The 20,467-nt window shown below is 37.9% G+C and overlaps 1 protein-coding gene across 3 annotated transcripts; it reads left to right on the top strand.

The window, feature by feature from the left end:
* Positions 1 to 502: 502 nt before the first annotated feature.
* LOC145478274 (oxaloacetate tautomerase fahd2, mitochondrial-like) lies at positions 503 to 20,057 on the top strand. 3 transcript variants are annotated; one of them, XM_081456238.1, is made up of 13 exons: positions 503 to 917; positions 9,709 to 9,925; positions 11,120 to 11,179; positions 12,106 to 12,268; positions 12,376 to 12,484; positions 13,447 to 13,534; positions 13,942 to 14,996; positions 15,504 to 15,603; positions 16,631 to 16,718; positions 17,122 to 17,192; positions 17,524 to 17,613; positions 17,888 to 17,984; positions 19,131 to 20,057. In XM_081456238.1, the coding sequence occupies exons 1-7, from the start codon at positions 685 to 687 to the stop codon at positions 14,002 to 14,004; spliced, it is 933 nt and encodes a 310-aa protein (XP_081312364.1). In that variant the 5' UTR covers positions 503 to 684; the 3' UTR covers positions 14,005 to 14,996; positions 15,504 to 15,603; positions 16,631 to 16,718; positions 17,122 to 17,192; positions 17,524 to 17,613; positions 17,888 to 17,984; positions 19,131 to 20,057. The 3 variants fall into 3 exon arrangements, with proteins under 3 accessions (XP_081312364.1, XP_081312363.1, XP_081312365.1); XM_081456237.1 differs by having other exon boundaries at positions 13,942 to 15,603; XM_081456239.1 differs by lacking the exon at positions 17,524 to 17,613 and having other exon boundaries at positions 13,942 to 15,603.
* Positions 20,058 to 20,467: the final 410 nt, after the last annotated feature.

Below are 20,467 nucleotides of genomic sequence, written 5' to 3' on the forward strand. Positions count from 1 at the left end.
CTCCAGTGAAAATACATCAAAGCGAAGAGAGTGTATGTCTTTGGTAAGAGCGTCAAGCCGATCTTATAGCGGACCATTAAGGGTTTGAAGAGTTCTAGACGTGGCAGATAAATCGGGTTTTATGCCCCTTCGTACCATCTTGAGCCTTCCACCTTTCCCATTAATGTGAGCAGACATAGCAGTCATCATCACGGAGTATGTCATCCGCGTGGCAAAAATATTGCGAATGGATTTCATCAAGGTCCTTGTCAACGAAGATTGAAGACTTTTCAGCTATGAATTCTTTCCATTTCAGACATTTTAAACAATTTGAAGAGACTGTTCCTTCAAATTTGTTAAGCCTCTCACCAAACATACGCAGTGGTTCATCACGCAATGTAAGTCACACAATGATCGGTCACGCTCAAATATAGAGCTTTTTATTTGACAAAAGTGTTGGAAGGAAGCTAATATTCCGACATGCACAGACTACATGCACTGCAACCATGACATACAAACAAATCTGTGAAATCTCCATCTTTCGTTCGAGGAATAACGGACTCTAAGAAAGTTACAATCGGTCATCACATAAATGACGTACAAGTCAGGACCTTGGCCGAAGAGGTCTGGGTTCTCCAGTCACGCGAAAAGTCGCGCTCATATTTCTCCTCTTCGTTCTCTCCTGTTGTTTTTCTTCAGTGTTTTATGTTGCGAAGCTTGGTCGGGATTCGTCCTGTTCTAATCAGCAGTTGTATTCTAAGACGATCTAAGCACACCATGCGTCTTGTTCAGTTCGTTGAATCTGGAAGGCAGCGAGTTGGGGTCGAGATAAAAGATGGCGGCGACGTGGTTGATGTTAGTGCTGGTGAGCCCTCCATTCCCAGTGATATGAAGTCATTCCTGGCTGGGGGAGAGGACATGATGAGCAAAGCTCAGAGGTATTAACTCTTTAGTCTCATTTTTTTTTTATGAAATCTGTTATAGTTGATGCGTGGAAGGTCTTTCAGTGCAATTCCGCTTGTGGGACACCCACTTGAACTGATAGTATTTTCCTACCCCCCAGGGCTCCTCCCCGTCTCCCTCCCCCTCCTCGTCCTGCCCCGCCTTTGGCTCACATTTAACAGTCAAAGTTTGTAAACCCCCAGAACATACATACACATACATCACCCTCAAATGATAGCGATCCATAACTTCTATGTTTTGTGGGAAATAAAACTTACAGTCCTTTTCGAAAATAACAAGAAGGGCAAGAACTTGGCGAGATCTTGGTGGCAAAAAACTCTGGCAGCCAAAAGCTCGCACTCAGCGAGATTTCAAGAAGACTTGCCAAGAACTTGTTGTGATTCTCGGCAGTTTTTGGCCACCGAGATTCTCATCGAGATATCAAAATCTCAGAGGCCAAAAACTTGCCGAGAAATTGGAAGATTTCTTGGCAATCTTGCCAAGATATGAAAATGTCAACATGCAGATCCAGATTTCATAAATCCCTTGGGAGAAATACAGTGTAGCCTCTAGTAGACAAAAGAAATGCACTGAAATATGACTCCACTGTGTCAAAAACAACCAGATTTATTGACAGATAAGATCATCACCCTGTGGGGACTCCCATATAAGAAGGACGGGGGGTGGGCCCTTGTCATACCTTTTAGGGGTTAAAAAGCAGTTTTGGTACCTCCTAAGTTGTTAAGACTCAAAAGGTCCACAGCTGGAGATTTTGCGGTACCTTTTAGGGTATTGAGCTGAAAAAATATGACTGGCGATATATGTAATGTGTTATGAAAAAATTGGTACCTCTTAGAGGAGAAGACAATTTCCAGCCACGCCCACAAAACAGGATCTTGGTACCTCTTAGGGGTCCTTATATATATCACATGCAATTCAGAAAAGCTTATATGTAGTATCAGACACTTTCACCCTCACAACCTCTTTCCCAGGAACTCTCTCTCTCTCCTCTTCCTCCCCGGTCTTGTTGTTGGGAGAAATCACCCTTATAAACTCTTGGTCTTCGGCCATCGTAGCTTGATTAAAAATACAAAACAGACGGCGGTGATAAACAGTTTAAAAACATGCAATTTATGATACAGTATAGATAGCCCCATTGAAATATACCCCCATTGATACAGTATAAATAGCTTTCCAAAAATGTTAGCAGTTATACTTTTGAAAATGTATGTTGACTAGCATACGAAACGTCAAGTTCATAAAATGCATGTTTGTAAAATGTTTATCACCGTTGTCTGTTTTATATTTTTGAAACCACCCTTGTTGCAGCTGGTGATGTGACCACCCAGAATCTGAGTGGTAGGAAAATTTGTAGGGTGGGAGGGGTGGTAGAGTGCTTTGTTTGTTGCGGTGACAAGCTTTTAGGGTTTCAAGTCCTCAAGCAGTAGCTAGAAACTACCTGCTTTATAAAACTATCTATGGCAAGCCGTTTGTAGCAAAATTCAATCCTTGCAATATATGTTTAATCCTTTAAATAATGGTTTTATTTAAACATATAAAAAGGCATTCAATCCAATGGCAAATAAAATTTTTGGTTCAATTCAATCTTTTAATTTTCATGATTCAATCCAATACCTGGAATATTGATTCAATCCAATACCTGGAATATTGATTCAATCCAATACCTGGAATATTGATTCAATCCAATACCTGAAATATTGATTCAATCCAATTCCTTGAATATTGATTCAATCCAATACCTGGAATATGGATGCAATCCAATACCTCGAATATTGATGCAATCCAATACCTCGAATATTGATTCAATCCAATACCTCGAATAATGATTCAATCCAATACCTCGAATATTGATGCAATCCACCTCGAATATTGATGCAATCTTCCTGGGCCGAGCGCGGCCAACAGGAACGAGAGTAACTGAACACTAGAGAGCACTGAAAACATGGCGGGCGAAGGAGAACTAGATTTAGAAGTCGAGTTTCCTAAGTTTCTTGCAGATGTCTTGGATAAAACGGAAATGATTTTTGAGAATTTTGACTCAGAAGTTGCAGAAGCGCACGCCGAAGTTCTTGATCAAACCATTAGTCTGCTTAGGTAAATGAGGCATTGCTACAACCGAGACAAAAGGGACACGGAGAATTTAGATTCCATTACTGTCGCTTTTGTAGATGTAAGTTAACCAATTTTTATGTGACGAACATATTTGTTTATTAAAAGCTGTGTGTGCTAGCTTTTTGTGGCAAATAACATAAACTGTGGCAAATTGTGCTACCACATTGGTCTTTGGTATTGTGCATATTTCTGCTGTCCAATCATTACTGGCACACTAAACTTTGAACTGTAAACAAAATTTTTGCAGTGCTATGTACACAGTCAAACATTTTTCTCACAAAAACTGTTTGTGTAAACCTGGCTTTATGTTATTTTTGAAATAAGAACCTTTACATTTTACAAGACAGCAATCATTGAACATTGGGATGTGTTTTAAGTTTTTCAATGTTGTTGTCTCATGTTTTGCATTATTTAACCCACCTGTGGTACTTCTTTCCTAAAAACGATGTTTTTCTTGATATTCTATGACGAACATTGCACCAATTTGTTGTGAATATTATTGGGTACCCAGTGCTCAAGGCTAGCACTACTGCCAACTAGCCACACATTTCAGTTTTGAATAGAAGATTTTGCACTTTTGCTAGCCATTGTGACAATCATGATGGAATGGAGTACTGGTCTACTGGATGAAAACAAAATTGAGAATTATCCTGACAAAGTAAACCTGAAGAGAATAGAAACTAATGAAAACTGGGAAACTATGAGCGGATTTCATGGAAATAATTGCCTTAATAAGTACATGATAAATATTTAACTATTAAACGGAGATAAAAGAAAATGGTACCACTGATAGAAGTACATCAGAGATTGAACATAAGCATATTCAAGAAAAGCAGGATTCGTGTTTGTGGGAGTGAAATTTTCTTAGTGATTATTATCAACATTTTAGATGCAACAAGAAATGTCCAAGATTGACCACTCTCATAAAAAAGTCAGTGAAACTGTGTATTAAAAAGGCTGGCTGGTGCAAAGTTAGTTTTGGCTAGTGACATGAGACCTGTTAGTAGCCATTATGCCATTGCACCAAGAATTTAGTCTTGTGTCCTGGGTACTTTTGAAAATAAGATAACAAATTAACCTTGCAACATTTTAACATCTGTTTTCATAAGCACCTGAAAAATCTACAAGGCAGAGTAGTGCACATGGCAGTTCTAAGATGCCCTGATTTCTCTTCAGTTTAGTTGTGTTGCTAGACGTTAGGCATTCTGTAATTCAAGCAGTTTCTGAGTTTTGTATATCAATGAAAAGAAAGATGAGAAAATAATTTACTTGATACAGGTTGAAGTTTTCTGTTGTGAATTGAGTTGCAAAAATACTTTAGTGGGGCCATAATCTCCTTTACCCAGCCCACACACATGTAGTATTATGCAATTGTCAGTTGCCCAAGTTTAACTGTCACAAGTTCTAGAGCCTCTTGGAAGATGTCTACTCCCATTTGACTTGATTCTTTTAAGGGATCTAACCTTTCCAATACAAATGACTGCACTGAATCATGTTGTCCCAGGTCAATTTCTTCAACTACAACATTGTTATCACTGTCCAATGGAGTTGGACCATCAGGATCATCACCATAGTATTCAAAATCATATGACTTTCCATTTGAAAGGGGGTTTTCAAGCTGCATCATATGATAAGCCACATTTGGTATGGCAACCAGTTTTTTTTCTGTTCTTACATTTTGGTGGCTGAAAGCTTCAGTGAACTGGCAAAGAGCTTGGCTTATCCTTGGTTGAAAAACTAAGTTTAAGGTGAAAAGATGCACTGAATTATCAGTGTCCAGGATGCCTGACAATTTAATGCTATAAAAAGTGTAAAAGTACAAGTGGGAAGCACAACAGAAAACATCCCTCCACAATCTTTCAGTTTGTTGGTTGTGTTGATGGCCCAGCAGTGAAGCTGCCCCTCTCCTCTCTTCTAACCTGCACTGTTGTATCGCACACACCAACGTTTTCAACACCATGATATACTCGTACTCTGAAAGGCCAAAATTCTCCGTCTCTCTGAACAGCATCCAGAAACAATTCTGCTTTATTGTTGGCACTACATTTCAAAAACGTTATTCTCCGAGAAAATCCGTCTATACAGCCGTGAATTAGTATTTTCCATTGAATCAGAGAGTGATGTCCATCCAGATGCCAAAGCGAATTTACGCACCCCATCTCAAGACAGTATTTTGGGGATCTAATTTTGTTAACCTTTCTCTTATTCTTCTCCGTTGAACCCATAACCCAATGGACTTAAAGAAACCTGCAATGAAGTTATATCCAGTAGCACTCCTGTGGTTAGAAATGTACTCTTGACTGATTTTGGTTCCTTATCAGCTAAGCTGTCGAAACCCCTCACATCTTCTAAGCCATACCGCCCGGGGGCGGCATTGCCTATATGGTCTATATAGGTATGTGACGCTCTGAAGGGTATGGTTTTCAAGCAGTTTACTCTAGGATAGGGTATATAAATCAGAGTGTTTGGGTCTAGAATAGGGTATAATTTTTCACAAAACTGACTAGTTGGTTGAAGATTTTATCTAGACTAGGGAAACCAGGAATTGTCACTCAAAAATATAAAAAAATCAAATCGGCAAGTTTAAATTTATGCAAATCAGCCTCAACAGTGTCGATAGATGGGGGGATTTGGGGAGTTTAGTCTAGTATAGGGTAGCAAAATTCAGCTGACCTAGCTCTGGTATAAGCTAAGGGTTCCAGGGTCCCAGCAGCACATCCCCACCCAGAAATTCCCAAAGTACCCCCCCCCCCCCCCCCGGGCCATACCGTGTGTCACTCTTCTGTGAATTGTCCATCTCGAAACTCTGTTATCGTTGTCCAGACAAATCCTAGTCCTCAAAGTTTCTCAAGCACCTCAACAGGAATTTTAAGAAATGGTCTTCCATGCTTTCCTCTTTTTTCGCTTTCTATCGTAATGGATTCCGCAGTAAAAATTGACGGAGTAATAGCTTTGCGACGCAACACACTGAGCACATCGACAAAAGCGACAGCAATGGAATCTAAATTTTCGTTGTCCCTTGTGTCTCAGTTGTAGCAATGCCTCATTTACCTAAGCAGACTAATGGTTTGATCAAGAACTTCGGCGTGCGCTTCTGCAACTTCTGAGTCAAAATTCTCAAAAATTATTTCCGTTTTATCCAAGACATCTGCAAGAAACTTAGGAAACTCGACTTCTAAATCTAGTTCTCCTTCGCCCGCCATGTTTTCAGTGCTCTCTAGTGCTCAGTTACTCTCGTTCCTGTTGGCCGCGCTCGGCCCAGGAAGATTGCATCAATATTCGAGGTGGATTGCATCAATATTCGAGGTATTGGATTGAATCATTATTCAAGGTATTGGATTGAATCAATATTCGAGGTATTGGATTGCATCAATATTCGAGGTATTGGATTGCATCCATATTCGAGGTATTGGATTGAATCAATATTCGAGGAATTGGATTGAATCAATATTTCAGGTATTGGATTGAATCAATATTCCAGGTATTGGATTGAATCAATATTCCAGGTATTGGATTGAATCATGAAAATTAAAAGATTGAATTGAACCAAAAATTTTATTTGCCATTGGATTGAATGCCTTTTTATATGTTTAAATAAAACCATTATTTAAAGGATTAAACATATATTGCAAGGATTGAATTTTGCTACAAACGGCTTGCCATAACTATCTCCAAAATATAGAGGATGTTCGTTCACAAAGAAATTCAACAGCCGAGTGGAGCACAAACTTTTCTACGTTTAGCATGTGTTGAACGCCGTTTAACAAACTCGCGTACTGAATTGAAGTGAAACCAGTGGATCAGTCTCTTGATTCCTTGAATTCGAAGGTAATTTGGTTTCTTCTTTGTGCAGTATTTTGGGTGTTAAAATTTAAAGTATTCTGTCACATGGCCGATTAGCCGAATATTCTGACTTGCATTTGATTTACTGCAATGTAAAATGATTTACAGTTTTGTTGACATAAGCCCTCTCTTATATTTCATCTGCATCAGGTTTATGTAAGTTTATATTTACTAGACAGATGTTTAAACACGTTTCCTTGGCAAAGTCAAGAATAATATTATATTTTGAAAAAATGGTGAATAAAACATTGTTTTACGTAATGAATAATGTTCCATGGGTTTAATTCAGGCAACATGAAACAGTATTAAAAATAGTTTTACTTCTTGGTAAATCAACCAGCTGGAATTGAAATCAGAGTGATGCTGGATATATATAAGCTTAAATATATTTCGTTTGACCTGTGTGAAGCTTAGAATAGGACTGAAGAATTTCAAAGGTGTATTTGCCCATGTTTTTTTTTTAATAAGGCCACAACCAACGATCACCTTTCTTTTGCTTCAGTTGAGATAAACAAAAATTATTTGTTGACTCTACCCTAGTGGAAAAGTTTGTGTCAAAGGTGGTCACATGACCAGCCGCAACCAGGGTCTTTCTTCCTATGACAAGGGAGGCAGAGGTGAGAGAGCCTGGGAACCAGGTTGTCACCTTCACTTCACATTTAGCTACATTTTATGAAAGGAAAATCAACATTACTGAAATTAGAAATACAGGAGAATTAACCTTTATCCCCGGGTCAATGTCCTTTACCTCGAGCAAACAAGGAAATTAAGCTGATGTACTAGAATTTCTGTCAGCTACAAAGAATTGAAGGAAATTAGTTTGGCTTGGCTACAAGTTCACCTCAGAGCAAATGTCATAACAAGGTTTATCTTCATCAACTGTTCAAGTTTTGTACAAGATTCCATGAATCCTCTTGTGATCACTCACACTTGCGATGAAAACATCAGAAATTACTTTACCGTAATTCTTTTCTTGAATGAAGCAGTTTTTTCCACAGTAACTAAGTCCAATCTAACAAGCAAATTTCTCACAACAAGAACTTTGAAGTGAATTCTTCTGTCGTGACTTCAACTACGAGGGATGGCCTGTACTTTACCCCACATGACTTAAGATATCCAATCAGTATCACAGCACTTAGTTAATGATCTTGGCAGGAAGCAGTAATCCCGCAACTAGTCTGACTGCCACTGGCTGTAATGCACAAGGAAAAGAAACGAAGAAATTTTCCTTCCTCTACAAAGCCAAATTTGAAAAATAACTTTTTGGAGACAATTGAGTCATCATCAAATACATTGAAATGGTCATTGAGTAACTCAAAGTTACTTGCCTGCTCATAACGGCTAAAAGACAGACCAAAATCTCAATAAGAACATCAACAAAACTCTTATCTTAAAAAGCGACTAGTACACATCTTTTTGTCGCCATGAAAAAGTAGATCGCTCCATCCACTTTGTCAAGTAAAAGTTTGGTAAATAAAACCGATCCATGTCAGAATGTCTTTGCTTTATTTTTGTGCTTCCTGCATTTGAAATCAAACTGAAAAGTGAATGGCTAATGGTCAACCACAAAGTAGTTTATTTCCACACAGAAAATTACTCATTCCCTCTGGGAATGATCTTGGTTATTATTCTCTACAATCCCATTGGCAGTTTCGAGGAGATCTCAGCAACATGTTGGCAATCTCGGTAAGATGTTTGTGGCTTTCCAAATCTCAATGAGATCTCAGCGAGATTTAGAAAGACTCAAACATCATAGCGAGATCTCGTCAATCTCAGTGAGATCTTGCCAATCTCAGCAGGATGACCAAGATCTTGGTGAGATCTTGGTGAGATCTTGGTAAAAATTTTGCACGGGCAGCTGCATCCGGGTATCTGAAGATGTCTTCATATCCTTTGCAAGATCCCATCTCCGTTTGTTCATTGGCCTGCCTCTATTCTGTTGACCCTGTGGATTCCACTGTGGGAGTGTACAGACAAGTAATTGCTATATGCTGGATTCAGTGGAGTAAGACCTGGCCATCTCCATCTCCTTTGGAGAATATCCTCATCAACTGTAACTTGTTCTACTCTTTTCTATTATTAAGTCCTCATTGCAGAGTTTCTCAAGCCATTAGATTATTAAGATTCTGTGCAAGCACTGGTTTATGATATTCTGGATCTTTCTCAATTAGATTCTTGGGTAGTCTGCCCTATCTCTGCTCTAATTTATACATCCTGGTTTCACTGTGATGGTGGTGCTGATTACCCTACAGTTCTAGATCCTGTTCAGCAGTTGGAAAACTAATAACTCATGCCTGGCCAATCTTAAACCTTTCATAGACTGCATCTGCCCCACCTAGTTTATCATGCTGCACAGATACTAAGGTATTAAAGAATTCAACTTCTTCCAATGGCTCACTTTAAAGGACAATGCTACTTGAGTTAACTTGTGTGATGTTGGTCTTTTTTCTGTTTATGGCAAAATTGAAGTATTCCAGCTGTGCTGTGGGCATTTAGGTGTTCACTGTACACCAAATGGCTGACCTGCTTTGACGTCACTTTAGGGCCAGTCATTTAACCAATCAAAAGTATATCTTTTCTGAAAGCTTAGTTATTGTAGATGACTGTAAGATCATCAATGAACACACGCCATGTTGGATAGAACTACTTTTAGTGTGATATCACGTGATACAATGTAGGCTCGCACTGGGTGCGGAGGGACGAATACAATGACAAATTATTACATGGCAATATTATAAAACTTTATGCAGTGAATACTACACAGTATAGCCATAACTTATTAGACACTAATATGTGATACTTGAATTTTAGGATTGTAGATAGTGGTCAGCATGTATTGAAGAGGTTGGATGTTCAGCTGAAAGCTCCAATTCACAATCCTGAAAAACTCATTTGTATTGGAATGAACTATGTCGACCACTGTCTGGAGCAGAATGTTCCTTTACCTACAGAACCTATCCTATTTAGCAAGTTCAATAATGCCATCACAGACCCAGGAGCACCAATTATTTACCCTGATGAGACACAGGTTTGTGTCATCCTTATATGTAGTATTAAATTTATGTACACTGAAATAAATAAAATATACTGGATTATATAACATGTGCACAACATAATTGGCATGACCTCCTTGTCATGGGCCTGTTGACTTTGTGCCTCATTCTGAACAATGGAAGTTATCTGTTCAACAGATTATGTCCTCACACCTCACAGATCAAAATATCAAATAATTTCACTTTGCCCTATGTGGTTTGGTCATCTTACTAGTTAGAGCTAAGGCAAAAGGAAAGGCCTAAGCTAACAGTCACTAACAGTAATTTGACATTGCATTGGCCTTATGGTTAGGGTGATTGGTGCTGATTCAGATGGTGGATTCAAGCTCTGGCTGGGGTTATTGTGTTGTGCTCAGTTGGGCTAGACACTTAACAATCTTGAAGCTGCTTCTCTCACCACTCAGGTGTATAAAAGGGTACATGTATTATTATGTACCAGCAAATTAAATGCTCCCAGGTAACCTTGTGATGGACTAGCATCCCATCCAGGGGAAGGCAGAAATACAGGAGATATATACAGTATGTAGAGAGTACCCATCTGGTATAGAAGAGTCCCATTCAGCCAAAGCTGTTCTGTTTTCTGTAGTATTTAGCATCTAGACTAGGGTTGTTTCTCCTCCTTGCTGGATGAGAAGCTAGTCCATCGATCACAGGATTAGTTACCCACAAGATTTAATTTGCTGCTACTCTGTGTTCCAGTTAAGTGTATATTACCCAAGAACACAGTGCATTTATGACCTGGACCAGGACTTGAACCTTGACTCAGTGTTCTACTTTGATTCCAACAAGCTAGCCACTACGCTAGGTTGCCACACCTTCAAAGCAAAGAGAGACGGGAGTCACCCATGTTTAGTAAATCACTGTGTCATAAGGTTACTATAGGTAGCACTTTTGATCAGTTTGGGCTATGTAATGAATTCATATACATTAAAAGTAAACTTTATTGTCACGAAGGCTGTAACGGTGTTGCAATCAGAAAAATTGTTTTTTAAGTGTTGTGACATCCTCTTTTATTTTCGTTTTGGCAAAACCTTTTGCAAACTGTACTTCTTTGTCATTGTGTCAAAGTATTTTATTGAGATTTCTTTGAAAACTTGATAGTTGGTCTCATGATATCATAAATGACATGTTGCAAACAGTTTGAGGTCAATATCTGTACTTTCTTCCAGGAACTAGACTTTGAAGTGGAACTTGCTTTTGTTATTGGGAAAACTGGAAAAAAGATCAAGGTATGCAATGCCAAGTGCTATGTAGTTGTAAACGTTTGTACGCCTTGCAGACCTATGATACATGGTTGATGTGAAATAATGTTATTCTTATTTACCCACAGTGTGAATCCATTTTGATATGCCAGTATAAAAACAAAGACAACTTAAAAACATGGTCATAAACCAAATAAATGACACTTTTTTAAAATTTTAATGAACAGCTGCTTCAGTAAGTGACCATCCCAATAAGTAGCCATGATTAAAATGCAATTTTCTGCGCTACCACTTTGTAAAACGTGCACTTCTTCATATATGTACCTCTGCTAATTATTACTGGCACCTCTATTCAATTCAATCTATAGTATGAAACAACTAGAAGTGTTGCCACTCCTCCTGGATGGGGTGCTAGCTTAATTATTATCTCAGCTTACTCCTAGCATTTTGTTAAGGAGTCCTTAACTCACTAACCCTGCTTTGAACAATGCTGTTTTACCCTCACGTCGACAAGCGTACAGTTAAGAAATTTTAACTTTGGGTTAGCTCTCACGCAAGGTTAATTTAACCCTCTTTTGAACAACCAAGCTCTGAAATAAAGAGAGCCACTGTTAAGACAGGGCTTGAACCTGAATGCAAAGGCCCCACACACACACAGGTTAACCCTTGGGTCACCATTTATCCTTCCTGTCATATGCACAGTTCTGGCTCCCAGAAATATCCCTAAGTCATTAATATGTAATTGATAGACTGTGAGCAGTCTCTTTTTTGCTCGAAAATCCGTGGGGAAGAACACAAAGAAGAATGCAACACAAGAGATACACTCTCGTCAAGCTTGCACATTCACTTGTTTTGCATCCTTCCCCACGAATTTTCGAGCTACAGGGAGACTGTTCACAGTCTTTATAATCGAGGGCTGCCTACTGGTTCTGAAATCTTTGTTGTATTTATAGGAGAGTGAAGCCATGGACTATGTTGCTGGTTACACTGTAGTACATGATGTTAGTGCTCGGGACTGGCAGCTAAAGAAGAATAGCGGACAGTGGTTAATTGGAAAGACATTTGACTCGTTTTGTCCAATTGGTCCAGCAATTGTTACTAAGGATTCTTTGTCAGGTAACCATCCAGGATACCAACTACATTAAAATCGTTCGAGTTTGTGACTCCCATTGACATTTCTTTGCCAAGGATCAATGTTTTGTTTTCTGTAACTCTTTTTCTAGATCCTCATAAGCTAGGAATCCGTTGTCGTGTTAATGGAAACATTATGCAAGATTCAAACACGGAGAATTTGGTATTCAAGACTGAGAAACTAATTTCATTTATATCTAGGTAAGGGTTGTTTCATTGTAATAATAATAAAAAAAACTAGTCCAACTGCTCCCAGTGGACATCGTGACCTCCACGGTATGGACACCTTTAAAATACGGACATTTCGCATGGTCCCGGAGACACTAGAGGTTGTAGAACTCGCGACCTCAATAAAAAAGACACCTGCCCAATTGGAGTCCATATTAAAGGAGCTACGTCACGGATTGTGCATCTTGAAAAGTTTAGCCAAAATATTTCAAGTTCGTCGTTTGTAATGCGTGTCATCCATCCATCCATCCTTAACTATCCTTGTTCCTTTATGGTTTATCTCTTTGGTGTTTTTTTCTATCTTAGTAAACTACAATATTTTCAGGTTTCCTTTAACTTAAAGGTAATTCTTCCCCCAATCATATTTCTTGTTCTATACCACATACAATGTTGTCCTCTCTGAAGTATTTTGTTTTGGTCCAAAAAGGACTTCTGAAGTGTCCACTGACTGTTGTGCGTCGTAGAGCTCTATTCTTTTATAAGCTGAGAAGAGCTACCAACTAATTAATGTCAAAGGAAATACATGTAATATGTTGTAATGATACTGACACATTACTCGCAAGAAAGTTTGGACGATTTTAATTTCAGACCGAAAAAGTGTTCGAAAATAAAACCGTCCAAAATTTTAAGCGTTTGAAATATTTACAGTACAGTATATGAACACTTTTAATTAGCTCCAATGCTCTTAGATTCCTTTTTATGGAGCGAACTCTAGTTGAGACGTTGTGTTTTTTTCTCTTCGTCACGATCTCGATCGCGTGTCCGAATTTTTTGCCCGTAATGAGATAAAACGTCCGAAATAGAACTTCCGAAATGCTGACGTCCGAATTTTTTACATGTAATGTAAATTAGATGTTTTGAGGATGAGTATATGCTCTTGCAATATTTGATCACATCAGTCTTTACTTCATTTCTGCTATCAATTCATATTCCAGGTTTGTTACTCTTACTCCCGGTGATGTAGTCATAACAGGAACTCCACCTGGTGTTGGTTGTTTTAGGAAGCCTCCTGTTTACCTCAAGGTGAGTTTGTGTACGTATGTACCGGACACTTAAACTCGGTAGAACAACCAAGTATGCCACTGATGTTCACTGGATCCTGCATGCTTTTCAAACGGGCTAGATTAAGTTCATGCTATTTTGCGGAGGATGTCGCGCCATATGAAATTATACAAAATAATCTGACACTTTGATATCGTTTGAAAAGTAAAAATTTAAAGCATAGTTTTGACGATGAAATCGAGGTCAAAATTTGACATTTATGATTGCTGAATTATTGAAGCTCTCTCTTGTTGAAACGAGAGAGTAAAGTCGGTAGCGTAATGCATTTTGTGAACAGGGGGTGAGGGGAGTTGTTCTGCTGGTTAATTAAACATTCCCTTTAATATATCGGCTCAAAGTAAGCTTAACTTAATCTGACTTTTTTGCAGAGGGGCGACACAGTGGAATGCGAAATTGATGAAATAGGATGTATCTCAAACACAGTTCAGTAAAGGCATCGACTTTAAAACATCCTGGAATATCTGGTGAAATCCATCAAATCTCAACAAACATTCCTGATACAGGATCATAAACTGAAGAAATTAACTTTCAATGACAACGAAATGAAACATCAGTAACTAGAACTCAGACTTTTCTTTTTGAAATTTAAGCAGACATTTTTTTCATAATTTAAATATATATAAAAAAAGAAATCTCAAAATCAATTGTATTTCAGAGTAATATTATTTTAGGAGACCAAGGGCCAGTATACACATTGACATTCTTTCATTTATGACGGCGTTTGTCTTTATAAAAGACTCTATGTTGTCCCGTGAGAGAATTCAAAAACCACAACACAACAGAAGCAGAGTTCCTTGTCTCCTTACTGGCTTAGGGCAGTAGCTGAGAGCTACCACTAGTATACTACAAGGCTAGTAAATTGTGAAAATAGGTATGCTTACTTTTGGCTATTAAACGGTTTTCATCAAACGAAACTACCAAGTTGTGGATTGTTGACTTTTTGTGCGTGTCCTGCTAGAGCAGATCACAAAATTGTTCAGGAGGGGGCGAGGAAAGGAAGAATTGAGACACCAAAAAAATATCAGTTGCTCCAAGACTATAATCGAGACTTTTATCCTGCAAACCCTACACTTTGGCTTTGCTTAAGGTTATTATTTGTGGCAAGCAAAAACTCCCTGCTTCATTTCAAATTCATTTGAAAAGAAGATTATCCGGGAACTCCCGAATAAACTGCTTCATTAATTTTAAATTATTCAAATTTTGATACCACCTCTTCACGAAGAGAGGATAACTGAACGGTTGACATGTATGTGGCTTTCGTTTAACCGATCAAGTCGACGTTTCCAGCTTTGAGGGTTTCTGCGTACTGCCGTGTTTGACGGCCATTGGTTCGAGGCTTGACGGAAATGGTGCGGAGACGATTACATCGCAAGAAAGTTGCTTTGAAACGATGGCCGACAACACGTGGACGTTGAACGTCGAAGTAAGTCGACAATTTGTTTTATTTAAGGTTTTCTTGAGAAGTTAATCAGTCTCTACTGTGTTTTATGTAGTTGGTCTGATTATTTTCCCTGTTGTTGAACTTTTAAAAATATCTAAACAAAGGAATATTAGGTTTGGGTAATGTAGTTAACGACGATTTCGAAATAATTTGCATAGAATGAATTAATTCTTTTAGAGGCCCGCTCTCTCACGTCCAGTCCTGTGTTGGCATTTATTGTCCTTGTTATGTAAATTTGCAGTGCTAACTGTAGATGTGTGCAAAGTTGTTTGCCATATGACAGCCGAAATTCCAGGAAATTGCTAAAGCTGGTACGAAATTGTATATTGTAGGGCTTACACCTACCCGTATATTTAGAAGTGATTCAGTCGAGGCTGTGATCTGGGGCACGTAAATCAATGAAACAGTCGGCTTTAACATGTGGAAACCACCTTTCACTAAGAGTTATGTCCGCATTAAAGTAATCGGCATCTAATTTCGTGTAATCAGGTGAGAAGCTAATCTGGTACATTACTGTGTGACTGGGAGAAATTCTGGTGATTGACGTGGACAGACAGTCGTTGGAGAAATGATGTTCCACAAACTACAGGTTAGTGTTTAGTAATTTGTCAGTATTTTCGAGCGAGGTTAGAGGAGTACAGTTTTTTGGGCTTGCTCATAACTAATATAAAAACAGGTCTGTGTTGTGGGAACATGTCTAGCTTGGATTTAATATTTGAGAACACAGGTTACTTTACGGCACACTTGGTTCCCAGTTGTGTTTATTGGGATTTTTATTTCATTCAGTCTCCTTAATAGCTGTTATTAGGGTTGTCACCCAACACTTCTTTAGACACGATGGTGGGAGGGAAGGGAGGGGTTGGGGAAAGTCACTTTGCCTTTCTGTTCTGCTACTTCCTGGGAAGGTTTTTGAAAACAATTGCTGCCTTGTCTAATCCGCGCTTTTTCTTTCGTACTAAATCAAACTGATCACTCGATGTCACACTGCTCCTGAAAGGTCGTTCGATTGGCCTGGACAGACAGATACACCATCAGATAATGGTGTCTTGGTGTCGTGTAGTTTATGCCTTGCTTTCCTTGCCAGGAAAGTGTTTTTTTTATATTGACTACCATTTGTCACAATATCTTTATTGGATATCCCGTATTACGTATTGAATAGACCCTGTCCCCTTTCCAGCCGTTTTTTGGATGGAGAATAGAGCCCATGCCTATCGGTTACCTTAAGTTTGATTAAAGGACAGTTTCTATAGAAACTGATTGTTCTTACACTGCAAGTGACTCTTACAAGGGTACTATCAATTTGAAAGTGATGATAGAGATCAATTCGTAGCAAGTTTTGGGGAAAGCTGGCTTTTTGAGGGCTCGTCCGTTATTGAATTCGAGACATGCATTTTCTGTTTTGCTTAAACTTGCCAGCAGGCTGTGAAAGGTTGTCGACGCGTAATTTACGAGAAATGGACGAGAACCCTTACACAGCTTTAAAGCATTGTAAAGAATGAAGGGTTCAGTACCTCTGATGAGGAACTGAGTCCACTTTGTTTACTCCTCTAGCTTTTAGTTTAAGTTATCCAGCATCTATAATTTACGAATTATACTCTCTCTCTCTCTCTCGCCAGGGAAATATCAAGCATGAGCCAATGGGAAACTGAACACGTGTCTGGTGCAGGAGAGAAGGACAACATTCTGGATTCCATTTTCGATGAGGTTCGTTTATATTATCAACTTATTAAGCTGTAGATTTGACTGGTGTTGTTAGGAAACAAATTGAATAATTCATGATTACATGTTGACAAAAGTTTTTACTGATAATTTTTGATAAGTTAAATTTTGAGAATGGGAATCAAGAAACGCTTCTGGTGTTGGGAGGAGGAGAATCTCTGAATAACATATTCAATAAGTTTGTTTCTTATTTTGAACGTATTTAGCTGTAGATTTGTTTCAAGTTGTCCGAAAACAGATTTACTAATCCAGAATTATAAGCGGATAAAACGATTCTCCAATAAGCTGGAATTTGATATTAACCAAAGTTAAAAGATGAGGGCGAAAAAATGTACTCAGTTTTTAACGGAGGCGCTCTAATTTGCGCTACATTTGTCTCTATTGCTAGGAAAATATCAAGCCTGGAATGGAGAAAGCTTCTGGTGTACGAGACAAGAACTTGTGAATGACATCAGCGAGGTAAGATTCCTGCTTTACTGTTATTAGCTGTAGATTTCACGCCAGTTGCTCGAAAACAAATTAAACAAATTAACTTAACTTTTGGCAAAATTATAAGTTAACAAAAAAAACCTCTCTCTGATAAGTTTGAATTTGAGATTAGCCAAAGTAAAAAATAAGGGCAGACAAATTTACGAAAATTTTATTGAAGGCGCACTATGAACCCGACATCCCAGAAATACATCAGTAACCTCTGATGCTGGAAGTTTATTTAGGAAACTGCCCAAGCTTTTCAGTAGTTTATGTTATCCAGCTTATAAAATTTACACGGCATTTATCTTTCTATCACTAGGAGAATATCTGGAATTGAAAAAGCTGGAAAGTTAGAAGCGTTTCTGGTGTAGGAGAGAAGGACAACTTTTTTAATAACACACACAGCCAGGTTAGTTTCTTGAACGTAACGGCATCAAGCTGTAGATTTGTTCCAAGTTCTCCGAAAACAGAAATGCTCAGCATTATAAATGGACAAAACGTTTCTCTAATAAGTAAGAAAATGATAAGGGCAAGCAAATTGAACGAAATTGTTATGAAAGCGTACTATGAATGAGGATTCCAGAAAGACATCGGTAACCTCTGAAGTCCAGGAAGTCTATTTAGTTAACTCCCCTAGCTTTAAGTTTACGTAATTTACAGAGTATGTATTTCTCTCTCGCTAGGAGAATATCAAGCATGGAATGGAAAACTGAGCTGCAAATCAAGAACCTCTTCTGGCGTGGGAGACAAGAACAACTTCTGAGTGACTTTACCAACGAGGTTTGTTTCTTACTTTTTGCATTAAGCTGTAGATTCGGTGCTAGTTGTTCGAACGCAGATTTACCAATCCAAGTTTCTGTAATCAATAACAGCCGGCCCAATACCACCAGGGGGTTAAAAGTGACGTGAAGATTTACTAATTCAGGATTACAACTTAACAACTATTTTCACTGTTAAGTTTGAATTTGAAATTAACTGATGCCGATAAAAAATCATTCATTGAAACCTAATTTACCTAAGCTGTAATCTAGGCGTCCTGTGAAAGGGGGATTCCCTGAGACGACCAGGAATTATTTGTCATTCAACAGGAAACAAAACAACAGCTGAAAAAAGAATTTAAAAAACTAGACTTGTTCTTCTTTGTCGGTGATTATTTGCTTCAATTTGGCAAAATAATCACACATTTTCAGCATTCCCATGAAATATTTTGCTGTGGAAGAAATATAATGTACCAAACAAAAGATCAACTTTTAACAAAATACTGTCATAAATAGCGTGCTTGTTTACGCTGACGAAAAGCCCGCGAAATTCAAACCAACTTGAACTTTTACGAATTATCTTTTCCTAAAAGTTTTAGTATAAATCTTAAATTATAGAAAACCATCTAGGAAGGTTTGAGTTTGATATTCAGTTGATATTAACCGATCGAAAACGAGTACAACAATTTTCAAAGCTCTAGCGTCCACATGTTAAACTAAAATGCAAATAAAGTGGGTGATGAGGGTGGGTGTCGAGCCCCGTCGTTTGTGCGCCTTCGTGTTTTGAAAAACAATAGAATTCAAATTTCACGAATCCTGGATTAGCATAATCCTACTTTCAGCAACTGTGCCCTGAAATGTGTTGTTGTTGAAGGTTTTAGAGCTAGCAGCGCGATATAAAGCGGAATAATGTTCAATCTAGGGGTGAATGTTGATACACGTTTCTACTTTCCTCACATTGTCTCAAGAACGGAGCGTATGGAAAGCAGAAACGTTACATCAGAAGCGTTGCGTGACTAACCTGGTAAGGCCACATTCACGTGAAGAGAACAAAGACCAACTAACAATAAGTTGGAAACTTAAATCGAATATACAATTGCGTTTATTTTGTTCGTTGGCTTTTGATATAACCATTTTTAATTTGTCTTGTTATTGATATTTCTTTCAGGCTGCCATCCCCAGTGTACATCACCAGGACATCAACACTAATAAGGAGAAAGAAGCAAATGAAACCAAACTAATTCATTTAGATGTTTCTTCAGTGGATTATGCTTCAAGATTGAGGTAGATTTAGATTTATCACGATTAGTTTTCTTGCTTCGAGATTGTATTTCACAAGACTCAAGAATCCAAAGGAATTATCGGAGCTTTTGCAAATTGTCTAATGACTATTTCACGGGTTTAGTAAAACCATGTCAGTTGTCGAGCAAGCAGTGGATTGAATTGCACGTTTGTCGCTTTAAATGTAAGGTAGCAGATAAGCTTCATCTCGATTATTTTTTTGCGATAAGATATTTCAAGCCTGGAAGTCTTCTTAGCTTTTTCACAAAACCCGTGAAACAAAATTCGACCATCAGAATTTAGTTGTCAAACAACACATGGAATGTACTGTTCAATTGTCTAGAATTTATTTCACAAATTTTAGTAAAATCTGTCCAGTTTACGAGGTAGATAGGATTGATGGAAAGGTTGCGCTTTTAAAAGGGCCAATAAAATTATCGAAAAAATATTTAAGTCTTTTGGCAGTAAAATTGTTCTTGGAAAAAAAGTCTGCAATTTTAAATGGTGTCTGGTTTTGAGTCAAATTTATACTAAGTCTTTTGCTGGATAAAAGTCTTGCACTATATAGCAGGATTTTTCCCATCAAAAGTCAAAGTGTATATTTTGATTTCTGGCTAGACTCTGTTCAAAAGCGCAGAATTTTTTTTCTTTTTGGCAACCCTACATAGTCAAAAAATAGTAAAAGAGATAGCCTACATTCCGACTAGTTTCCAGGCCCTTATAAAGGCGCAATTTTTTTTTATTTTGTTTACTTATTCAAATTGTTTGTAATTAATTTTAATTATATTGTTGAAAAGCCAATAAAAGTTGTATTGAAGAAGCGTGTGTAATTTTTTTCTATTTGCTGTGATATTTTTATTATCTTAATTGTCTTAATCTTAAATATTTTTGATCATTGAATTGCTGCTAAAGTAATATATAATGTACACAATAAAAACTAACACTTGTTGTTTTCATTTAATCATATTTTATTGTTTTACGATGATTAATTCAGTAAGTAAGTAAGGAATTAAAAATCAGTTAAAATTAAATTAAAAGGTGTGAAGAAAAATTTTGCCCTATATATACTAAGACTTGTGGCGGGAAAATTTGAAAAAATTTGCACAGCGCTTCCCCTGACAACATTTTCGGCAAAAAATTCAAAATGGCTTCCCTTACAATTTTACGCCAAAAGTCATGTAAACATCTTCTCGTGCAAAAAAAAATTACAACTGAATCGCCAAT

Source organism: Orbicella franksi, chromosome 2, assembly GCF_964199315.1.
Source record: "Orbicella franksi chromosome 2, jaOrbFran1.1, whole genome shotgun sequence".
Lineage (NCBI taxonomy): Eukaryota > Metazoa > Cnidaria > Anthozoa > Scleractinia > Merulinidae > Orbicella > Orbicella franksi.

Bases quoted from the DNA above. Each gene is read 5' to 3' on its own strand.
- LOC145478274 (XM_081456237.1), top strand. From the start codon at position 685: ATGTTGCGAAGCTTGGTCGGGATTCGTCCTGTTCTAATCAGCAGTTGT. The intron at 918-9,708 runs GTATTAACTCTT...CTTGAATTTTAG, and splicing joins ATGATGAGCAAAGCTCAGAG to GATTGTAGATAGTGGTCAGC. The intron at 12,485-13,446 runs GTAAGGGTTGTT...TTCATATTCCAG, and splicing joins CTAATTTCATTTATATCTAG to GTTTGTTACTCTTACTCCCG.